The 19,125-nt window shown below is 35.1% G+C and overlaps 1 protein-coding gene across 1 annotated transcript; it reads left to right on the forward strand.

The window, feature by feature from the left end:
* The first annotated feature begins 5,514 nt into the window (after window positions 1-5,514).
* Window positions 5,515-8,441, forward strand: LOC127617966 (homeobox protein SIX2). The gene is made up of 2 exons (XM_052090158.1): window positions 5,515-6,375; window positions 7,590-8,441. The coding sequence occupies exons 1-2, from the start codon at window positions 5,816-5,818 to the stop codon at window positions 7,897-7,899; spliced, it is 870 nt and encodes a 289-aa protein (XP_051946118.1). The 5' UTR covers window positions 5,515-5,815; the 3' UTR covers window positions 7,900-8,441.
* Window positions 8,442-19,125: the final 10,684 nt, after the last annotated feature.

The following is a 19,125-nucleotide window of genomic DNA, read 5'->3' on the forward strand; positions in this document are numbered from 1 at the left end:
ACAATATAAATAATCTTAATCACACTATTGAAAATGTTGGATCCCAAACAAAGGTTTTCATTTTACAGGTGTTCCTTTAACTTGAGGATCTGCATTAAATCATGGCCATGTATTGTTAGCCAGCAGTATGTAAACATTTGTACACACATCTACCCAAAATGCAAACAGTTTTCACATAATCTTTACAATGTGTAGTTTCATATTGCTGTGTTTCATTATTTTTTACAAATGCAGCAGTTTCTAACATAAACAGACAAAACCCCATTATTATAGTTACAGAAAATGGTTATCTTAACTTTTGGAACACTATGTCTGATTGCTTTCATTAAACACAAGCCACGCTGAGCCTCTGTGTCCTAATGGAATTTAAAAAAATGTTTTAAATAAATAACCAACATTAGAAACACAATAAACATTTATACAAGCCTACTCACACCAATCAGGAAAGCAATAACACTCAGAGGATTGTCTGGACACTCGTCACTTACAACCTCTTATGGGACAACACTTTGTATGTGTTTTTTAAAATATTCACTGGTACACCATAGCAGGTATTGGCGTTTTGATCATATCTAAATATATACAACTTTCTGTTAAATGTTTTATGGTACAGTATGGGGTGATAGTACAGTGGTAATATTAATCATGTTATAAATCCTTCCAGTAAATAGGTCAATAACTATGGCTTGTGCTCATCTGATTGAGATCCAGAACAACATGCACCTTTTAACTGTAATTATTTAATGAGTATTTATGTATTTGTGTTTGTATGTGCTTTATAAAGTCATACCTCATTCCACGTGGCATCTTGTGTTTAAAATTTAAATCAATCATCATACATAATACCACAGTATTAAAAAGTGATATTTGTGTATAACCTAATAACTTGATGGAATCATTTTTCTATAACTCAATTAAAAATATTACAAATATGTTTTTCAAGTTTCCTAAAAATATTGAAAAGGACAGTAGACTAAAAGAGTCAATTTAAATTGTGTTAATCTCAATATACTACAATATTGAGCATGTTCTTGTTTGTTTGTTTGTTTCATTCATAGATTAGCCTATCTATCCTTGGTCTGTACTTCTCATAAACGATATGCCAAATGTAGGCCTACCTTAAGATTTTCATATTTGAATATTTTTAGTCCATTAAATGAAAACGTACAGCTCCACATTTTTTGAAAAGCACTTGTTGCTTAAAAACACCGTCATTGTTCTTTTGGGGATGCATCGGTCTATAGTTGCAAACTATGTCAAAGCTAAAACAATTTTGTTTAAAATTACTAACTGAATCAAGTTTATGTTATATTAATCTTGGAGGGTTTCGTTCGTTTCAGGACATTTGCAGTGTTTTGCACGCTTGAGCAAAATATTGAATTGGCTACTATTTCTCCTGATTGAAAAGACTTTGCACATTCTTTTTATTGAAATGCAACTTATTAGCCCGTTATTTATCGAGTCCCAAAAAATCTGGCTTCTCAGAATTTAATTACGATGGGTGTCTTGTTTTTTCTTCCACCGAACCGCACATTGACACAAACGTCTGGGTTTAATTTGTTTTTCTTTCTCTCCCCGCTTAGCATGACATGTCTGAAAGAATGTAACTCATCAGGTCTTGTGGGGCAAACCACGGAACAGCCGCGTACTGCCGCCACCCTGCGCTTTCGAGAGATGAAAAAGCATCTTGCAATAATCAGTCCAATTAGTGGAGGTCGCGGCTGTGCGCTCTCCGGTTAGCTGTGGGAGGTTGTCAAAACAGGGGGCGGCTATTAGAGGAAACGCGATCCCCATTCATCAGCATTGTAATAATCACCGCGCAGAAGAGCAGTATATGTCCAGCGAAGCTCTGATCAAAATGATCATTGGAAACAAGCCGTTTACAAACAGTGTCAAGGCGAGACGAGTACCTTGATTTGGCTCTTGTCATTGATCACCCCTACCCTCACCCATGTCCCAAATCCCTCCAATCTTCTGTTTTCCGGTGTTTCACTGCATTGATATATAATTATATTACAGAAAAGATTGGCAAAATAGAGACGAGGTGTGACTATCTAAGAATTAGCTAACAAGCCTATACGTACTGTATGTTTTTGACTGTTAAATTCACTGAGCTGCTTAGTTTCATTGTTTAACAAATCATATAAATCATTTGTGGCTCGCATGCTGCGATTGTTGTCATAACAGTCCTCCCAATCAAATAATGTTTATTTTAGATTAAATATCCAGGGAACGCTCCACAAAGATAATCAGGAAATAAAAGTAATCTATGTAGCCTACTGATTACAAAAAAAAAAAAAAAAAAGAAGCATTGCTCTGTTTGTGTAATGGCGCAATACTGAATTGCGCCATTACTGTATTGCGCCATTACTGTATTGTGCCATTCCACAAACAGAGCAATGTTTATTATTATTATTATTATTATTATTATTATTACTATTGCTATTATTATTATTATTATTATTGTAATCACTTGTATTCCTATCAGTCATTACTGTATAGACAGGAACAACTTCTGTTGTTTCACGTTATTTCTATAACATAAACGTAATACCAAGCTAGTTTGACAGTTAATTTAGTTCATATCTGTTTAGGTCGCTGGGTTTGCACAAATGCAGACGGAAACTACGTCTACGTCTACAGAGACACGAGATACGAGACTTTTTCTCCGACATCACTCTGTAAACATGAATATAATGTCTATACTGGAACAGACAGTCATACTGATACCAGTTGTCTGTCCACAAGTACCAATGCACTGAAGATGCTCCTTTTGCTTCTTTCCTTAATGGAATAGTTCATTCAAAAATGAAAATTCTCTCATCATATACTCACCCTCATGTCATACCAGATGTGTATGACTTTCTTAACACAAATGAAGATTATAGAAGAATATCTCAGCTCTGTAGGTCCATACAATGCAAGTAAATAATGGCCAGAACTTGTAAGCTCCAAAAAGCAGAAAAGGTGCATAAAAGAAATCCATACTACTCCCATTGTTTAATCTAAGTCTTCTGAAGTGATCCAGTTGGTTTTGGGTGAGAACAAACCAAAATGTAACTCCTTTTTCACTGTACATCTGGCCATTGCAGTCTCTAGTTACAATCATGATATGAAGCTTAATTATTCTTCCTAGCGCCATTTAACAGCTGTGCACGTGTGATTTATTTATTAAATCATTGGAAACTTATGTTTGACTTTTATGCAGCCTTTTCCTGCTTTTTTAGTTTCAAAATGTTGGCACCCATTAACTTGTATTGTTTGGACCAACAGACCTGAAGTTTTCTTCTAAAACCTTCGTTTGTGCTCTGCCAAAAATGAAAAATAACTAAATAAATTCATACACATCTGGGATGGCATGAAGGTGAGTAAATGATGAGAGAATTTAAATTTTGGGGTGAAAAATTCCTTAAAATGTTTTATGAATTATGTATGATTACTTTATTGATCTTAATCAATTTGTCATAATTTTACTTATTATATATATACACACACATTTTTTTCTCACAGCAAAATCTGTATATACAGATATTGCTGTAGAAATAAAATAATACAATTACCATTTATGAGGTCAAATTAACCTAGAATATTGTCAATATGAGCTGACATGTTGGGTTAAATGTACAACGCAACCTGTGTTCTGTCCAATATTTACCCAGCGCTGGGTTGCCAATTGGGTTATTTTTAACCCAACCAAATTAAGCCTATAGGATACAGTGCAAGCATAAATTTATTATTATTATTATTAGTAGTAGTATTAATAATAATAATTAACAATAATAACATGTGAAACCTTGAAATTAAATGCTGAAATCTTTATTGATTCATCAGATCGCAATATAAAATATTTTCATAAATTTAGCCCGCAGGGTCAAAAACATTGATCTCTTGTTTAATTACTTAGCTATTGTCGTCTTTTAATAAAAAGGACAAGCGTGGAAGTATATTTACATGCGTAACTATGTAGTGCACTTTGACCCAATATAGCCTACAGTAGAGCATTTCGCTCTATAAATTATAAAACAGCACATTAAAACATTAACCTATCTTTCCATAATCCTAACCTCATCGAATTTGATATTTGCAGTGTTTTGAAAAAAGTTTTGAAGTTAATTACACATCAGAAAACCACATCACAGGCCTTCATTGCTTCAGTACAATTTTATTTTATTTTTTTTTACTGCAAAAACAAGACCTTAAGCAACTTTATCTCGTCCTTTTAACAAGCCTGGCGTGTCTCAACAGCGTCAGCTATTTTTCCCTTATTTGACATAATATGCCATTCTGCTGAACTTACTTGTGGTCTCAATTATCATTCAGGTGGAATCAGAGAGTGTCTCTGATGAAAGCAGAACCTTGTTTCTATGCCACAGCACACGCTGAGTTACAGTTCAGTCTAATTGAGAGACATTGACTGATGATACGCCAATAACAGCGTGCGCGATTGACGCTTTTCGGAGCTATCAGGCTGTAAATGACTGCGTTGCTTTACTCCTTTAATAAGAATATTCAAAATATATACATAGGCTAACACTGACAGTCACAGAAATTTAAAATTCAAGAATGGATGAAAATATGACATTTCGAGGAACTTTTAATAAGAGCAATTTCTATAACTCTTGAGTTGTCTTACCGGCAGCAAACGTCCATCGCAGTGTTTCATGTCCCTTACTTGCGGTTGTTCATCCTAACGTCTAGCCTTTACCTTTACACTACTTAAAAAAACGCCCTCCAACCCTGTTCAACACTAGTGTATAATGCCTGTGTTCCAGTCGTGCACTTGGAGAAACATACACCCTCGTTTATCCTCAACAACCTCTCAATAATGCACAACAGGCCGATTACATTTACATTAAATGTAAAGAAGGAATAAGAAAGACAATAGATCAAACTTATGCTTAATGTGCTTGTAAATCAGGTTTACTAATATGCCAAACTGTGATTACTTCATAGTGGTATAGGCTACTAGCTATCACCAATTATAGCCTAATGTGCTGCGAAAATGTTTGAGAATTCTGTTTCTTTAAGTCTCCACAATAGTTAAATATTTTTGGTCTAAACAAGTTACAAAAAGTAAAAAGTTTGCTTATGCAGTGTTGATTTTCTGCTTATGGCCACTCGCTCTCCGGTTCCTTTGGAGAGCGTCTGCGGTGCGCCTTCTTGCTCCGGCGCTCTCGCCACAACTGCTGCTACCTCACTACCTCACAGAGCAGCGTTCTTTGGTTGCTGGAAGTGTCTGTCAAACCCCGGATAAAAATGTTACATGCAGGGAAATCGAGGCATATTTCGATGTCGGTGGGCGGGCTCTAAATTAAGGGAATAATCAGTCAGCCGGCCCAAGGAGCCACCTCAAAGCATATCGGGTTACCTTGAATGACAGCGTAACCATGGCAAGTAATTTGACTAAAACTATTGTCTTATCCTCACCATCCCCGGGTCAGATAACCAACCAATCACAGTTCACATAATCGCTTTTCTTGCCAGCTTAGAATAATATTATTAAAACAAGCGAGCGAGGTCCTTCTTCGGGAGTGCGTTATGCTGAAAGGACATAGAAGAGGTGGTGAGCGACTCGCGCAGGAGGAACAACTTTCACTCGTGTGCTTTAGATGGATATACAGTGTATGATGTGTGCTTGAACGGATCTAAAGTTGTGTGCCTCTCTTCGCCCGGAGTGGGATTTGACTGTTTAATCACAAAACGTCGTTTCTAAAATTGTATCTCTCCAGGGTCTACATTGAGTATAGAAGAACTCTTGTCGTTATCATTAAATTAGGCGTAAAAGCAAAAAGTGGACTTTTAATCCTGAGAAACCATGTCTATGCTTCCAACGTTCGGCTTTACGCAAGAGCAAGTGGCGTGCGTCTGCGAGGTACTTCAGCAGGGTGGCAACATTGAACGTCTCGGGCGCTTTTTGTGGTCTCTGCCGGCCTGCGAACATCTCCACAAGAACGAGAGTGTGCTCAAAGCAAAAGCCGTGGTCGCTTTTCACAGGGGGAATTTCAGAGAGCTATATAAGATTCTCGAGAGCCACCAGTTCTCACCGCACAACCACCCGAAACTGCAGCAGCTGTGGCTCAAAGCGCATTACATCGAGGCAGAGAAGCTCCGGGGCCGCCCTCTTGGGGCTGTTGGGAAGTACCGCGTCCGAAGAAAGTTTCCGCTACCCCGGTCCATTTGGGACGGCGAAGAGACAAGTTACTGCTTTAAAGAAAAGAGCAGGAGCGTGCTGCGGGAATGGTACACCCATAACCCATACCCGTCCCCGCGGGAGAAGAGGGAACTAGCAGAAGCAACTGGGCTTACAACAACACAAGTCAGTAACTGGTTTAAAAACAGACGTCAACGCGACCGAGCAGCGGAGGCAAAAGAAAGGTACGAGTCATCGATAATAACTCATAGTTTCTGTTTAAAGGTACCTGACTTGTATTCACTAAATACAAGCGCGAAATGTCTATTAATTGAGTGTACCAGGGCCCCCACTCAGACAGTTCCACTGGATAGATAGATAGATAGATAGATGGATGGATGGATGGATAGATGGATAGATAGATAGATCTTTAGAAAAATAGTCAAATGTTAATAGACAATTGTCTATAATAGAGAAATTTTATTGTCTTCAACTTAGGTCTTCGACTTGAACGAGTTTTCCATAGGCCCACTTATTCTTGTTTAGAATGTGTGCAGTGGGAGATCAGGCTACTCTTTCTAAACGGGTGTTTTGTTTCACCCGCAGGCGAGGTAGTTAAGCTAAAACCACAGTGTAAAACATTAAATGAGCTTTTACGTTTACCGAAACTTTATTCTTCATTAATAGTTTATGAAAGCACATTTACTTGACATGTTGTGATTGGGAATCTAGATAAAGCTGTCAGTGTCTTAACTTTATTCCATGCAGTTTAATTCCAAGCATTAGGCCTACATAAATCAGATTTCCTAACACGCAAATATAATACACGTGACTTTCTGTAAGCATATCATTTATTTTAATTTTGGCACTGAATAAGAATGAAATTAATCTATTGATGCAGATACAAATGTACAGACAAACACAAGTTCATGGCTTTTTTGCTCTGAGTTTTATGCAAAGTTGAATAATAGCCTAGCCGGTATTTTGAATATTTTAATATTTCCAAACAAAGTAATTCTAATTAAAATATTTCAAGACAAAAAAAAAAAAAAAAAATAAAAATGTAACTTCTTGTCTGTAAAATAAATAAGCAAACACAGCGACATTGTAATTTTTATTTATTTTTTATTTTTTTTTTAATTGGGATGATTGCAACACCTCAAAATGTAAGAAAAAAAAATAGCCCACTATAAAGCTCCCTTAACCAGAGCTAGTCTATGTAGTCTACTCACCGGTTGCAGGTATTGTTATTAGCATATTATCTTATTATTATTATTATTATTATTATCATCATCATCATTATTATTTCTGTAGTTGTGCGAGTGTTTTATGTGTCAGTATTAATTTCGTTATTTGGTTACTGGCATCAGCTGTGTCGAGTGAATTTTAAATATCTAAACTTGTAGTTTTGGATAACGTTGCCGAATGTTGCTCTAACCCTAAATGATCATTTTCACAGGGAAAATAACGAGAACTCGAACACGAACAGTCACAACCCTTTGACGTCTTCTATGAATGGAAATAAGACTATTTTAGGAAGTTCGGACGACGACAAAACGCCGTCTGGTACCCCAGATCATACCTCGTCAAGCCCGGGCTTGCTCCTCACGTCAAACTCCGGGCTGCACTCCCTTCACGGCCTCGCACCTCCACCTGGTCCCAGCGCCATCCCGGTGCCCAGTGCAGATTCCGTGCATCACCATCACCACACATTGCACGACACTATACTGAACTCTATGTCATCAAACTTGGTCGACCTTGGCTCTTAAACAAATGGACCCTTTCAAGAGGACGCTTGTGCATGGACGATTTGCGTAAAGCATCTCCACACACGTTAACACAATGAAAACGCCAATTGCGATCAGGAAGGGACAGAGAGAGTTTTAGAAAATGGATGTTTGTCGGCTGGCCTACTTGCAAAGCAGATAAGGAGGGCCTTCAGAGAGGTATTTTTCTAGAATGTAACGTCATGTTCAATTGAATATAAACATGCCAATAAACGTCTTAAATGTTGATATCAATATTGTTTGATATTTAGATGATCCATGACGTCTCAGTCGCATATTCCAGTTGTTTACATTTTCTTTTAAAAATGGCCATAAATTGTTTCATTTTGATGGGATTTCGTTTTATGAAATGTTTTAGTACCAACAAGATGTTTTAGAGCTGCTTTAAAGCACATCTCTTCAATTTCGTTTGTATATTACTTTTGGAAAGCGACTGTATGTTTACTTTGGGATCAATAATAAACTATAAACTCCAACCCATCATTGTTTCATATACATTTTACAATAAAAATAAGATCCATTTACTGAGCAAGGAACATTTTTGAATCGTTTTGTTGTGAATGTTGTGCAATGGTTTGTTGATGTGCAGGTGTCCTGATTTGATGGTTTGCGACCAAATGTAAATTATTACAATATACATGGTCACATGGTAGTCCTAATTTTAGAACAATTTTAGATTGTTATTTGTTTATAAATGAGGTTTACATTGCGTTATATCAGCAAATGCGAGAATGTAAAACTGCTGGAGGTCATGTGACTGGTCATTAAGTATTTGACGCACAACATGCTGTAATAAGCCCATTAACCCTTGAACTCTTAATGGCTTTACCGGTTAGTGCTTAATGCCCGAATTTCGGTAGACCACAAGTACAAGCACTGCCTGTATAAACATTGTTTACTTTTGTCGGTGCTACGAAACTTGACACTTCATGTGTGAAAACAGCAAGCGGTGTATAATTAATTTGAGTTTCCAAAGAATTTCCGACGCCGCCGGTCAGTGCTCGTGACCCAGCAGAACATTAAGCCCATACCAAGTGTTTGTATACATTTCCTTCTCAGCATATGGAATACTTGCATCTATATAGTCACAGACTAAACGTTTCGATAAATAACTGTCTGTTTTTTATCTAAACCTCTTTGACCTATCATTGAAAGAAAACAGTTGTTACTCTATTACATTCTTATTAGCACATTACTATTATTAGTGTCGTTATTATTATTATTATTACTCTTATGACGTATTAGTATTATTATCGTCAATATTTCTGAGAAACATTCAGTACTTTCCTGCCTGTGAATAGATGGGGCAAAAGTCGACAGTCTCAGTCTGTCGGCGCAGATTGTCGATGGAGTTTGATATGGTGATGTGTCCTATCCAAATTGATTAAAGTTTTGAACATTTTACCAATGTGCTTTTATCGACGTATCTTCAAGACAACTAAATATTTAGGCAAATATGAATTGAATAGGGGGAACAACAAGTTATTTTCTCTTCTACTCAAAATTTTGATTATTTATGATATCAGTATCTCATTTCTAACTACTGAGGTCCGAGGTCTACATTCCCAAGAATAATATAAATACACAATTTAGGCCTACTACTTTCTCTTTAAAATAATCTGTGACGTTTCATCTATCGTTGCGCTGCATATTCTTTATATCCTAAAGGGTTTGTATTTTAATCTAATGCATATGAATGTATGTGTAAAATCTTTAGAGTAATTATCTTAATGTAAGAGGGACCAGATTAGTTTGAAACAGTCCTGCATCCAAACTATTAAAGGCGAGAGTGAGTTTTATTTTGATTAAGGTGGCAGCGATTATTTTGAGTAGGCCCATAGGCCTACGTGACACTTAATACAGCTTTTTTGCACATTAGAGTACAGTTCTCAAAACAAGGTCTTTATGTCCAGAGAACACTTATTTTAACTCTGCCCGTGTCCTTTTCTAATTCAATAATTGTAGGCTATATAATGCTATTACTAAGTCTGTGTCTTTGTCAGAGGCGAGGAGGTTATACAATTGGGCATAAGATAACAAAAAATAAATAAATAGAAAAGATCTCGCAATAATGTGGCAAACCAGCACTCTCTGATTTTAAATGCAGTAGCCGGTTAACAATCTTGCAGTTATGCATTAATTGCATTAGAGTCGATCACTATATTGTTGCACTCATAGGCTGAATCTGGGCCTGCTCCTTGGGGCCTCGTGGGAAAAAGAAAAATATATTGAGGAATAAAACACGTCTTGTTAAATATTTTCAAAATAATTTCAGTCTCTAAACTAGAGGCATAGCTCATTTGTTGGTCACATTTACAATTGTAAAGTAGGCCTATATTTAAACACATTGACATATTCAGACAAAAAATAAAAACGTGAACACTAAGATTTAAGCGACCACGTTTACTGTAAAAGGATTATATCCTTTTACTTTTTTATCGTAGCCTAAATAAAAAACAATAGATGTTAATTTTTTTGTAAAAATTTATTATTTTAATCTTTTGTCCCATTTTCGGGACTAAAGAACCCGACTGCAATATGGTGATGAGAAAATTAAATCGAAGGAAATTAAAAAGCACCTTTTCAAATAAACTGATTTTTTTCAGGTTGTATAGCCTACATCGGTGTAAAACTATATATATCTGAGTGTGTTTACATTTCATATTATTATCCCACAATTACATGTCTATTTTAATCATAACTTTAATGGAACTTTATGCTTAGTGACTTTATATTACATAATTCATATAGACAAGCCATTTGAAAAGAGCAGCAGTTATTGTTTGATTGTAGAAGATTTAACACTTTATTAAATTACTAATCCCCGAATCTATAGTAATACCAAATACAAAAATGATCGACCCGGTGTCATTTTTGTAAACAAGCCTAATTAATTAAATAAATAAATCAACGAAATTGTGATTTTTTTTATTTTATTTGGCCATAGTCTAGTGTATTTACATAGGTAATAAATACGAAATGATGATAATTATACGAAAATTATAATTTTCATGATGACAATGGCGCATTTCTAATTGTCAACGTCGCCTGTGACAAATTCAGTTATTCGACTTATTAAGCAGTTATAACGTTATAAAACCAACCGAATTTTATTTAAAGCTATAGGATGCAATGCACAAGACTGAACAATTACTGTCACGTCATGTTCACAATTCTCATATATACGACATTCACAAATAAGAAATCTTTGACTAATCAAAAAGCTTGGTTACGTTCATTTTAACTGCAGAATTCCTTGCATTCCGCACCTCAAAAGCTCATATTTGTAGTAACCAAATTATTATTATTATTATTATTATTTTTGCATATTTAGGAAATCTAATTTACTGCCGTAATAGCTTGGTCACTAACATTTCCTTAAAAATAAATAAATAAATATACAAATCTCTGAGGCCTCGGTAGCTGCTTTCATATTATTGACGACAAATGCTGCATAATGTGCAAAGAAGCGCATGAGGCTGCTGGTTAGATCCGCGCAATAACATGCTATTTTACCATTGTATACTGCATATAGACACATCGAGCAAGGCACCTCAGGTAGCTAGAATGATTGATTAAATAACTAACTATTCAACTAGTAATCTAACTAGTAGGCCTACTTCACCAAATAGTATTTAATTACAGATTGCTTATACCGAACTAACTGGTCAATTTACGAGGCTTCTACTTAATGTGCGCAAGTCCTTTTTATTTGAATATTTTTGCATATATTGTCTAAAGTTTGATTTTGATCAAGTTCGATCTAATATTATTTATTTCTTAAATATTGAAAATGTATGTAGTTAATGAATATCCTGGAAATTATCACATTTATTGTGAGTCAAAATACTTATTTGTCACTTTCAATTTTGTATATAAATATAAATAAAATAAACAACAAAATATTTTTGAAATAATATGAACATTTAATATTAAAAATTCTGCACTATTAAGAACTCTAAAATGCTTAATAGGAACATTGTAAATCATGATTCATCAGGTTCATTTAGCAAGCACACCTACCATAAACAAAAACATCAGAAAACATATACGAAACAAATTCTGTTGATATTTAATTTAAGCTCATAGGCCTAATATAAATAAGTATAAAAATGGTATGTAATTAGGTTTAGACTTTTGAACGGCACTATAAAGCCACAGGTAGTATATAAATTGAAACAGTGATCCAGAGATACCACAAGAAGAGGGCCATTGACACCCTCTAGTGACCAAATCAGTGCTTGCAGACTGCTTGACTGAAAATTGTTTTGTAAGTAATGCAAAATTGTTTTAAAATTGAATTTGTAAGTTTTGTAAGAAGCCTAAGCACAACCAAGGGAATTACCCTCACCTGGGCCTCTGTGAAGGAAAAATACAGAGTTATAGAGTATATATATATATATATATATATATACTGGATTATTAATTTTGATATCCCTACCTGGTATTGCTCGGTATTTCTCCTAAATATATATGTACACACACACACACACACACACACACACACACACACACACACACACTGGCGGCCACAAGTTTTGAATAATGAACAGATTTTGCTGTTTCGGAAGGAAATTGGTACTTTAATTCACCAAAGTGGCATTCAACTGATCACAAAGTATAGTCAGAACATTAATAATCTAAACTCCAACACCTTATCCTTGAGTAATCGTGCTAAATTGCTAATTTGGTACAAGAAAATCACTTGCCATTATATCAAACACAGGTGAAAGCTATTTGGTTTGTTAAATGAAGCTTGACATTGTCATTGTGTTTGTTTTTGAGTTGCCACAGTATGCAATAGACTGGCATGTCTTAATGTCAATATTGGGTAAAAAATGGCAAAAAAGAAACAGCTTTCTCTAGAAACTCATCAGTCTGTCATTGTTTTGAGGAATGAATGCTATACAGAGTTTGAAATTGCCCAAAAACTGAAAATTTCATTCAAAGGTGTTCACCACAGTCTTCAAAGTCAAAGGACAATTGGCTCTAACAAGGACAGAGAGATGTGGAAGGCCCAGATGTACAACTAAATAAGAGGATAAGTACATCAGAGTCTCTAGTTTGAGAAACAGATGCCTTATGGGAAGAATTGCAAAGAAAAAGCCACTTTTGAAACAGAAAAACAAAAAGAAAAGTTTAGAGTGGGCAAAGAAACACAGACATTGGACAACAGATAATAGGTAAAGAGTGTTATGGATCTGAACCCCAGTGAGCGTTTGTGGGATCAGCTAGACTGTAAGGTGTGAGAAGTGCCCGACAAGACAGCCACATCTATGGCAAGTGCTAAAGGAAGTGTGTGGTGAAATGTCACCGGAGTATCTGGACAAACTGACAGCTTTAAACCCAAGGATCTGCAAAGCTGTCATTGCTGCACGTGGAGGATTTTTTGATGAGAACTCTTTGAAGTAGTTTCAGTAATTGTTCACATTATTAATGTCCTGACTATACATTGTGATCAGTTGAATGCCACTTTGGTGAATAAAAGTACCAATTTCTTGGCATAAGAGCAAAATCTTTATTACAAACTCTGTTTAAACTCTTATTAAACTTTGTAATAATCAAAAATTATTACAAACATTTGGCCACCAGTATGTGTGTGTGTGTGTTGTGTGTATGTATATATATATATATATATATATATATATATTATTCACTTAAATAGTAAATAAAGAATAGTTATGCATGTAGAAACAGCTGTGTAAAATAGGTCATGTCAACCATATAAACACATATGATGAAAAGCAGAATAAGGCCAAATGCTTTTTGTAAAAAATATGTGACATGTGGACAAATGTCTGTATCCCATGATTGGATAATGGAGAAAAAAAACCATATTCTTCTGAAAACACAGGTGTCCACAAAAATAGGGGGAAAAATAATGAGGGGAAAATTTGCAAGAGATATGTTTTCCCCTCCAGGTATTGGAATAACTGTTGGACATTCAGGGAGAGACTGACCTTCGCAGAATGTAAGCAGACCCCTTCAGCCTAGAAGCCTAGATGGGGGGGAGTAGGATTTGATCAGACAGTTTTTAGAAAAGGAAAGAGATAAAACTAATGCATACCCAAATTTTAGTATGCCTCTTATAAACTAATATTATCAGAAGGCTATAACAATAGGCCATAAAAAAATCAGCAAAAAACTGTGCAATGGCTAAATTTACCGTACGTAAGTCAGAGACATGCCGTGGGGTCAATTGACCAGTCTGGTGTAAATTAAATAATTACCCATTCAGTACAGGCAGTACTCAATTTAGCTTAACAAAAAAAATAGTTAATTAAGGAAAAAATTAAAGGTGTTCAAATGATCAAATAAGAATCAAACAAGCCTCTAGAAAAGTACAGGAAGCGAGGGGAGAGGCCATTCACAATGTAAGGAACAGCTCATTTATCCTCCTGCCCATCAGCAGTGCAACCAAGAGAATGACCTTCACCTGACCCCCAGTGAAGGAGAAATAGAATACAGAGCAGTACCAGGTAGGTCTGTCAAAATTAATAATCCAGTATCCCATACCAAATCTTTTACTGTTCTTGTTAACTTTTTTTTTTTAATAGTGAAACATTGATTTTTTAGTTAAGTGACTTTCTGGACAGTAAGCAAAGTTTCAAGGAGCTAAAACAAATGATGAAAAAAACAAAACAAGGGAAAGTAATGTTTTTTCCAGCATTTATTGACAAAGTTTAGCAATTAACCTTGTCTAGATCAGTTCTTCCTCAGTAAGTAGTCAATATTTTGGAAAAGTGCCATCTTTATATTTGACCTTTTTTATTTCTGATAAACCTTCCATTTAGAAAATGTACTTTCATATGCACTTTTGAAAAAAGAAGAAGAAAAAAATGTACTTTAGTGAAAAGAGCTCCTTGAGCTAAAGGGGATGAAAGCTATATCTGTTGGACGAGACATCGAGATATTATAAAGGTGCAAATGTCCAAGCTAGATATGGCAAATAACTAGTGGACATGTCTATGGACGTGTACCTGATCAAAGTGAGAATCAAATCCGCTTACCATTGATACGGTCTGATTTTTATTTTTCTGTTGATCGCAGTGTAATATCAATGACGCAGTCACCCGAAGAGCTTGTCAGGGCTCAGTCATAGTGACTTATAGATACTGTATGTATATACAAAATTCAAGTCTCCCAATAAAACTCCTGCATGCACAATTCTTTGATGTGAATAAATAATGAAACTGATATTAAAGTCTGTGAGTGTGGTAACTTCATATTGGTTCATCTAACCTAGTTATTGCTCACCAGGCTACATAATTATGAGAGAAAAAGTGCACTAAATACTTGGTTATAAACAAATCATGTTGAAATAGATTTTTTAGAAATGTTTTTAGGACTGTTGTTTAGCAATCTGTAAAGAGCTGTAGGCTTCGGCAGGAGATTTCAAACTTTTTGATGCCAAGGACCCTCAAATACAGGTATGAGGATCCTCTTGCAAGTTAGGACCCCCTTCCTAAAAATAAAGCTGTATATTTTCCTGTAGACTCATGTGGATTTACACTGTGTGAGAAAAATCTTAAGTGTGGTATAATAAAGACCGCATGTTGATTGCAAAATTAAACAACTGTCATGGTAGTAACGCCAAACATATATAATTACATTATAATATGAAACATATTTACTGTGTATTGATTTTTTCTACCCATCTTTAGAGTAATGCTAGATGTATAAACCTGAAATTTAAAAACTGAACAACGATTTAAATTCAATTTCAAACATTATGGAGAATATTGCGTACCAAACCAAAGTGGGCAAGCTAAAAGCAACAGTAGCAAGGAGAAACTCTCTAGACAGATATACAAGTAAAAACTGCTCTTGATAGTATTGCAAGGAAGGAACACTTAGAAGTACATAAGAAATATATAGTTTATGCAACTATATTCAAACATTTTTTTTTATTTGTAGCTACTGTTTAAAAATATGGCTGTCATTCGAATAAATAATAATTCGTGATTGATTTCTGAATAGTCTTTAGAAAGCGGGAAAATGACATAGTCAAATTTTGTAAATGTCATCTTTTAACTTTTTACACTTTTTTTTGCTAGGGGACCCCCTAGCACATTCTTGTGCTCCGCTGTGGTCCCTGAACCACAGTTTGAAAACTCCTGACTTGTGATCCTAGGGTCTAGTGTAGAGTATTGAATAGCCTTATGTGTGCAGTGCTGACATCACCTAATGTATCATTTAGAGATTTATTCATCTAGCAGATGCTTTTATATAGCGACTAAAAGGTGAGAAATAGTGCAACACAAACTAGAACAACAGTGATGATAAGATTTAACAAGTCAAGCATCATAAATACATTTTTAATCAGTTGTGTTGGCCACAGTTCAAATGTTATGGTAGCTTTGGAAATTTGAACTGAATGCAAAATGATTACTTCATGACTGAACATATATAATTTTTATCAGGTGACTGTTGTGATCTATTAGTTGTCATTTTGGGCATGAATCTGAAAGAACTGTCTATCTATATTTTAAGCTTTTAGATTTTTAGAGAACTTGCGCCCTCAAGTGGTAGTCCCTTTACATTTTCCATCACTGTCTTTCAAGTGTAGGCTACTGGCTCTTTGGCGGGGTTTGGTGAAGCACCACTACTACAACATGAATAGTCTAATACCAGTAGCATGCAAACTGTTGTTCATAAATTAACGAGAGCCTGAACGCTAGTAAATCAAGTTAAACCGATCAGTTCTTGCACAGATTCACAGACAAAGGGACTTAAACTAAACGATATCGATCCATTTTGAATAGGCCTGTTGCAAAGCCGATGTACATTACTTCCGAGCACTAAAAGGGAAGAGTTGGCAAAAGAAATTGCATTGAAAACAATACTGGCTGTCTACATGGATGGACAAAGTGAGGGGTCAAGGTTTGGCAGGTTATCATTATGGGTCAGACAGTTAGCCCCTACTGGTAGATGCAGAAACTACATCATTGTTGGGGCAAAAAGCATTCTCCATTGACGTCCATTCAAAATTATTCATATAAATAATAAATTAAATAATCAAAATTCGCTTTTTTATTAAGTGAAAATATTTACATATGATTTACATTTATCATATATTAGGCAGGCCTATATATGTTCAGTATCATGTTTATAAACTTACATTTACATGTCATATTTAAATTAAAGACGTTATAATGATTTAATGTTAAAATACTCACTTTTTCAAAAGTTTTGCCACAAGATGTAAACACTTAGGCCTACTATCTTTGCTGTCAAAAGTTAAAGCCAATTAAACTTCGTTGCCATGACGATTTAATGTCAAATAACCACAAAATTACGATTTTAACAACTTTACAGCTCAAATAATACATGAGTTTTAATAAAATAATTAATGTAAGTGCTTTTATAAAATTATCAGCTTCAAATTTCAGCCTTTAAACCCTCCAAAAATTTACCCCATTCACTTCCATTGTAAGTGCCTCACTGTAACCTCGATTTTTACTTCTTTTAAAGAGAGTAGTGAACAAAAATGTATTTTTGTGTTTATTAACATTATGCCACAAATTCAACTTAACTTGTTTTGAACCCGGAATATTCCTAAGGTGGTCACATATCCTGGCAATCTATTACATATCTTAAATCTATTTTATTTGTATTTATCTTTTAGTTGAAATAAGTTTCACAAAAAAGGTTATATGGGCACACCTCAATATAATATAATTTGTGCTCTGCATAACTTCACTCTGATTTTGTTTCTTAAATATCTTCATCAGAAATAATGATGATGGCTAGAGACAAACAGCAACGGGGATTTTGCATTTATAACATTTGGAAACCAAATATTTATTTTGGCCAAATTTACAAACGATGTTTTTTATTTATTTAGTTAGTTTTACCTATAGTCAAGATGATCACACGTGTGATCTTTACAACTTCATTTAAAAGTTGCCTCCTTAATTAGCATGGAGTGGCTTAATTAATGTAGAAGACTGGTCCCTGGTGATGCTTTCATAACTGTTTGATTCGCACACTTTAGGCCTACACTAAAATATGCCGGGTTGTTTTTTCAACCCAAACGTTGGGTCATTTTATTTGGTTATTTTCACTCTGAGGGCAGTTTTTGTGTAGCCCAGGTTAGATGGGGGTTGTTTTCACGGACAGTTGGAACTGTACATCCCTCCCCAGCTGATGGTTTGGTTTACCTGTCTCGGCCTTTTCGGATCATCTTCAGGGGTGAGCAGTTCTCAGCGCAGACACATTGGAGGACTTATTCGGTGAAATAAGGTTCGTGCAGTTCCGGTTCTAGACATTTGGAGGCCCTAGGCAAAATGTATGTTGGAGGCCCCCCGCCATGCCCTCCTCCCCTCCACCTTTCAGAATTCACGAGTTCACACTTACATCAAATTAAATACAGTAGGCCTAAAGATTATGCGTATTTGGCACGCTGTCCAGGGGAGGGCTCCAGGCTCTGAATTTTGGCCAGATTTACACAGTATTGCATTGTATTTTGGATTGTGTTGTTTACATCCAATAAGAGATTATTAAAAATCAAAGTGAGGAGATGGGGGTGGTGGAGGGATGCTGATAAACTGTCAATGAACAGAGGTAAGTCTGCAGTATATATAGTCCTACCTCTTATCTCGTTGATTATCTGAATGTGCTCCTCCCGAACTTTGTTAATAAAACATCATTTAATAAAAAAGACTTGAAAACAAATATGATTCCTAACCATTTTATTTATACAAAACCTGTTATCAGTATTTTTATGTTTTTACTTAAATGTGCATATTAATGTAACTTTAATTAAGGTAAACAAAACAAATCATCTGAAAAGTCATCTTTTTTTTTTTTTTTTTAGCAGTCAGGAAGTTTTTTGCAGTAATTTGTTCAGTAATTTATTTATGGTAACACACTAACCCACTATTTGGGATAATGAACAGTTTTGTTTTTGATAGACTAAATATAGTCATATTAGGTATGTATTGTAGAGAAATACCTTATGATAGGCCTACACAAATCAGCTGCTAGTGGAAGTGAAAAGACAAGTTAATTTCGTGAAATGTAATTGTGTGCTTATTCATATGCTTAAGATTGCATACTTATTTTCAATAAATATTGCAACAGTATTTATGATTGGAAAACGAAAAAAATGAAGTCTATTATGGTCTATAGTCTATTATGATAGACTAGAGCAGTTAATGTAGGCTAAACATTTGCGTTTTAGAAGATATACAGACGGTTTTAAAA

This window comes from Xyrauchen texanus, chromosome 24 (genome assembly GCF_025860055.1).
Source record: "Xyrauchen texanus isolate HMW12.3.18 chromosome 24, RBS_HiC_50CHRs, whole genome shotgun sequence".
In the NCBI taxonomy this organism is placed as follows: domain Eukaryota; kingdom Metazoa; phylum Chordata; class Actinopteri; order Cypriniformes; family Catostomidae; genus Xyrauchen; species Xyrauchen texanus.

Excerpts from the sequence above, each read along its gene's own strand:
- LOC127617966 (XM_052090158.1), top strand. The coding sequence starts at position 5,816 with ATGTCTATGCTTCCAACGTTCGGCTTTACGCAAGAGCAAGTGGCGTGC. Across the intron at positions 6,376-7,589 it reads GCAGCGGAGGCAAAAGAAAG|GGAAAATAACGAGAACTCGA; the intron begins GTACGAGTCATC and ends TCATTTTCACAG.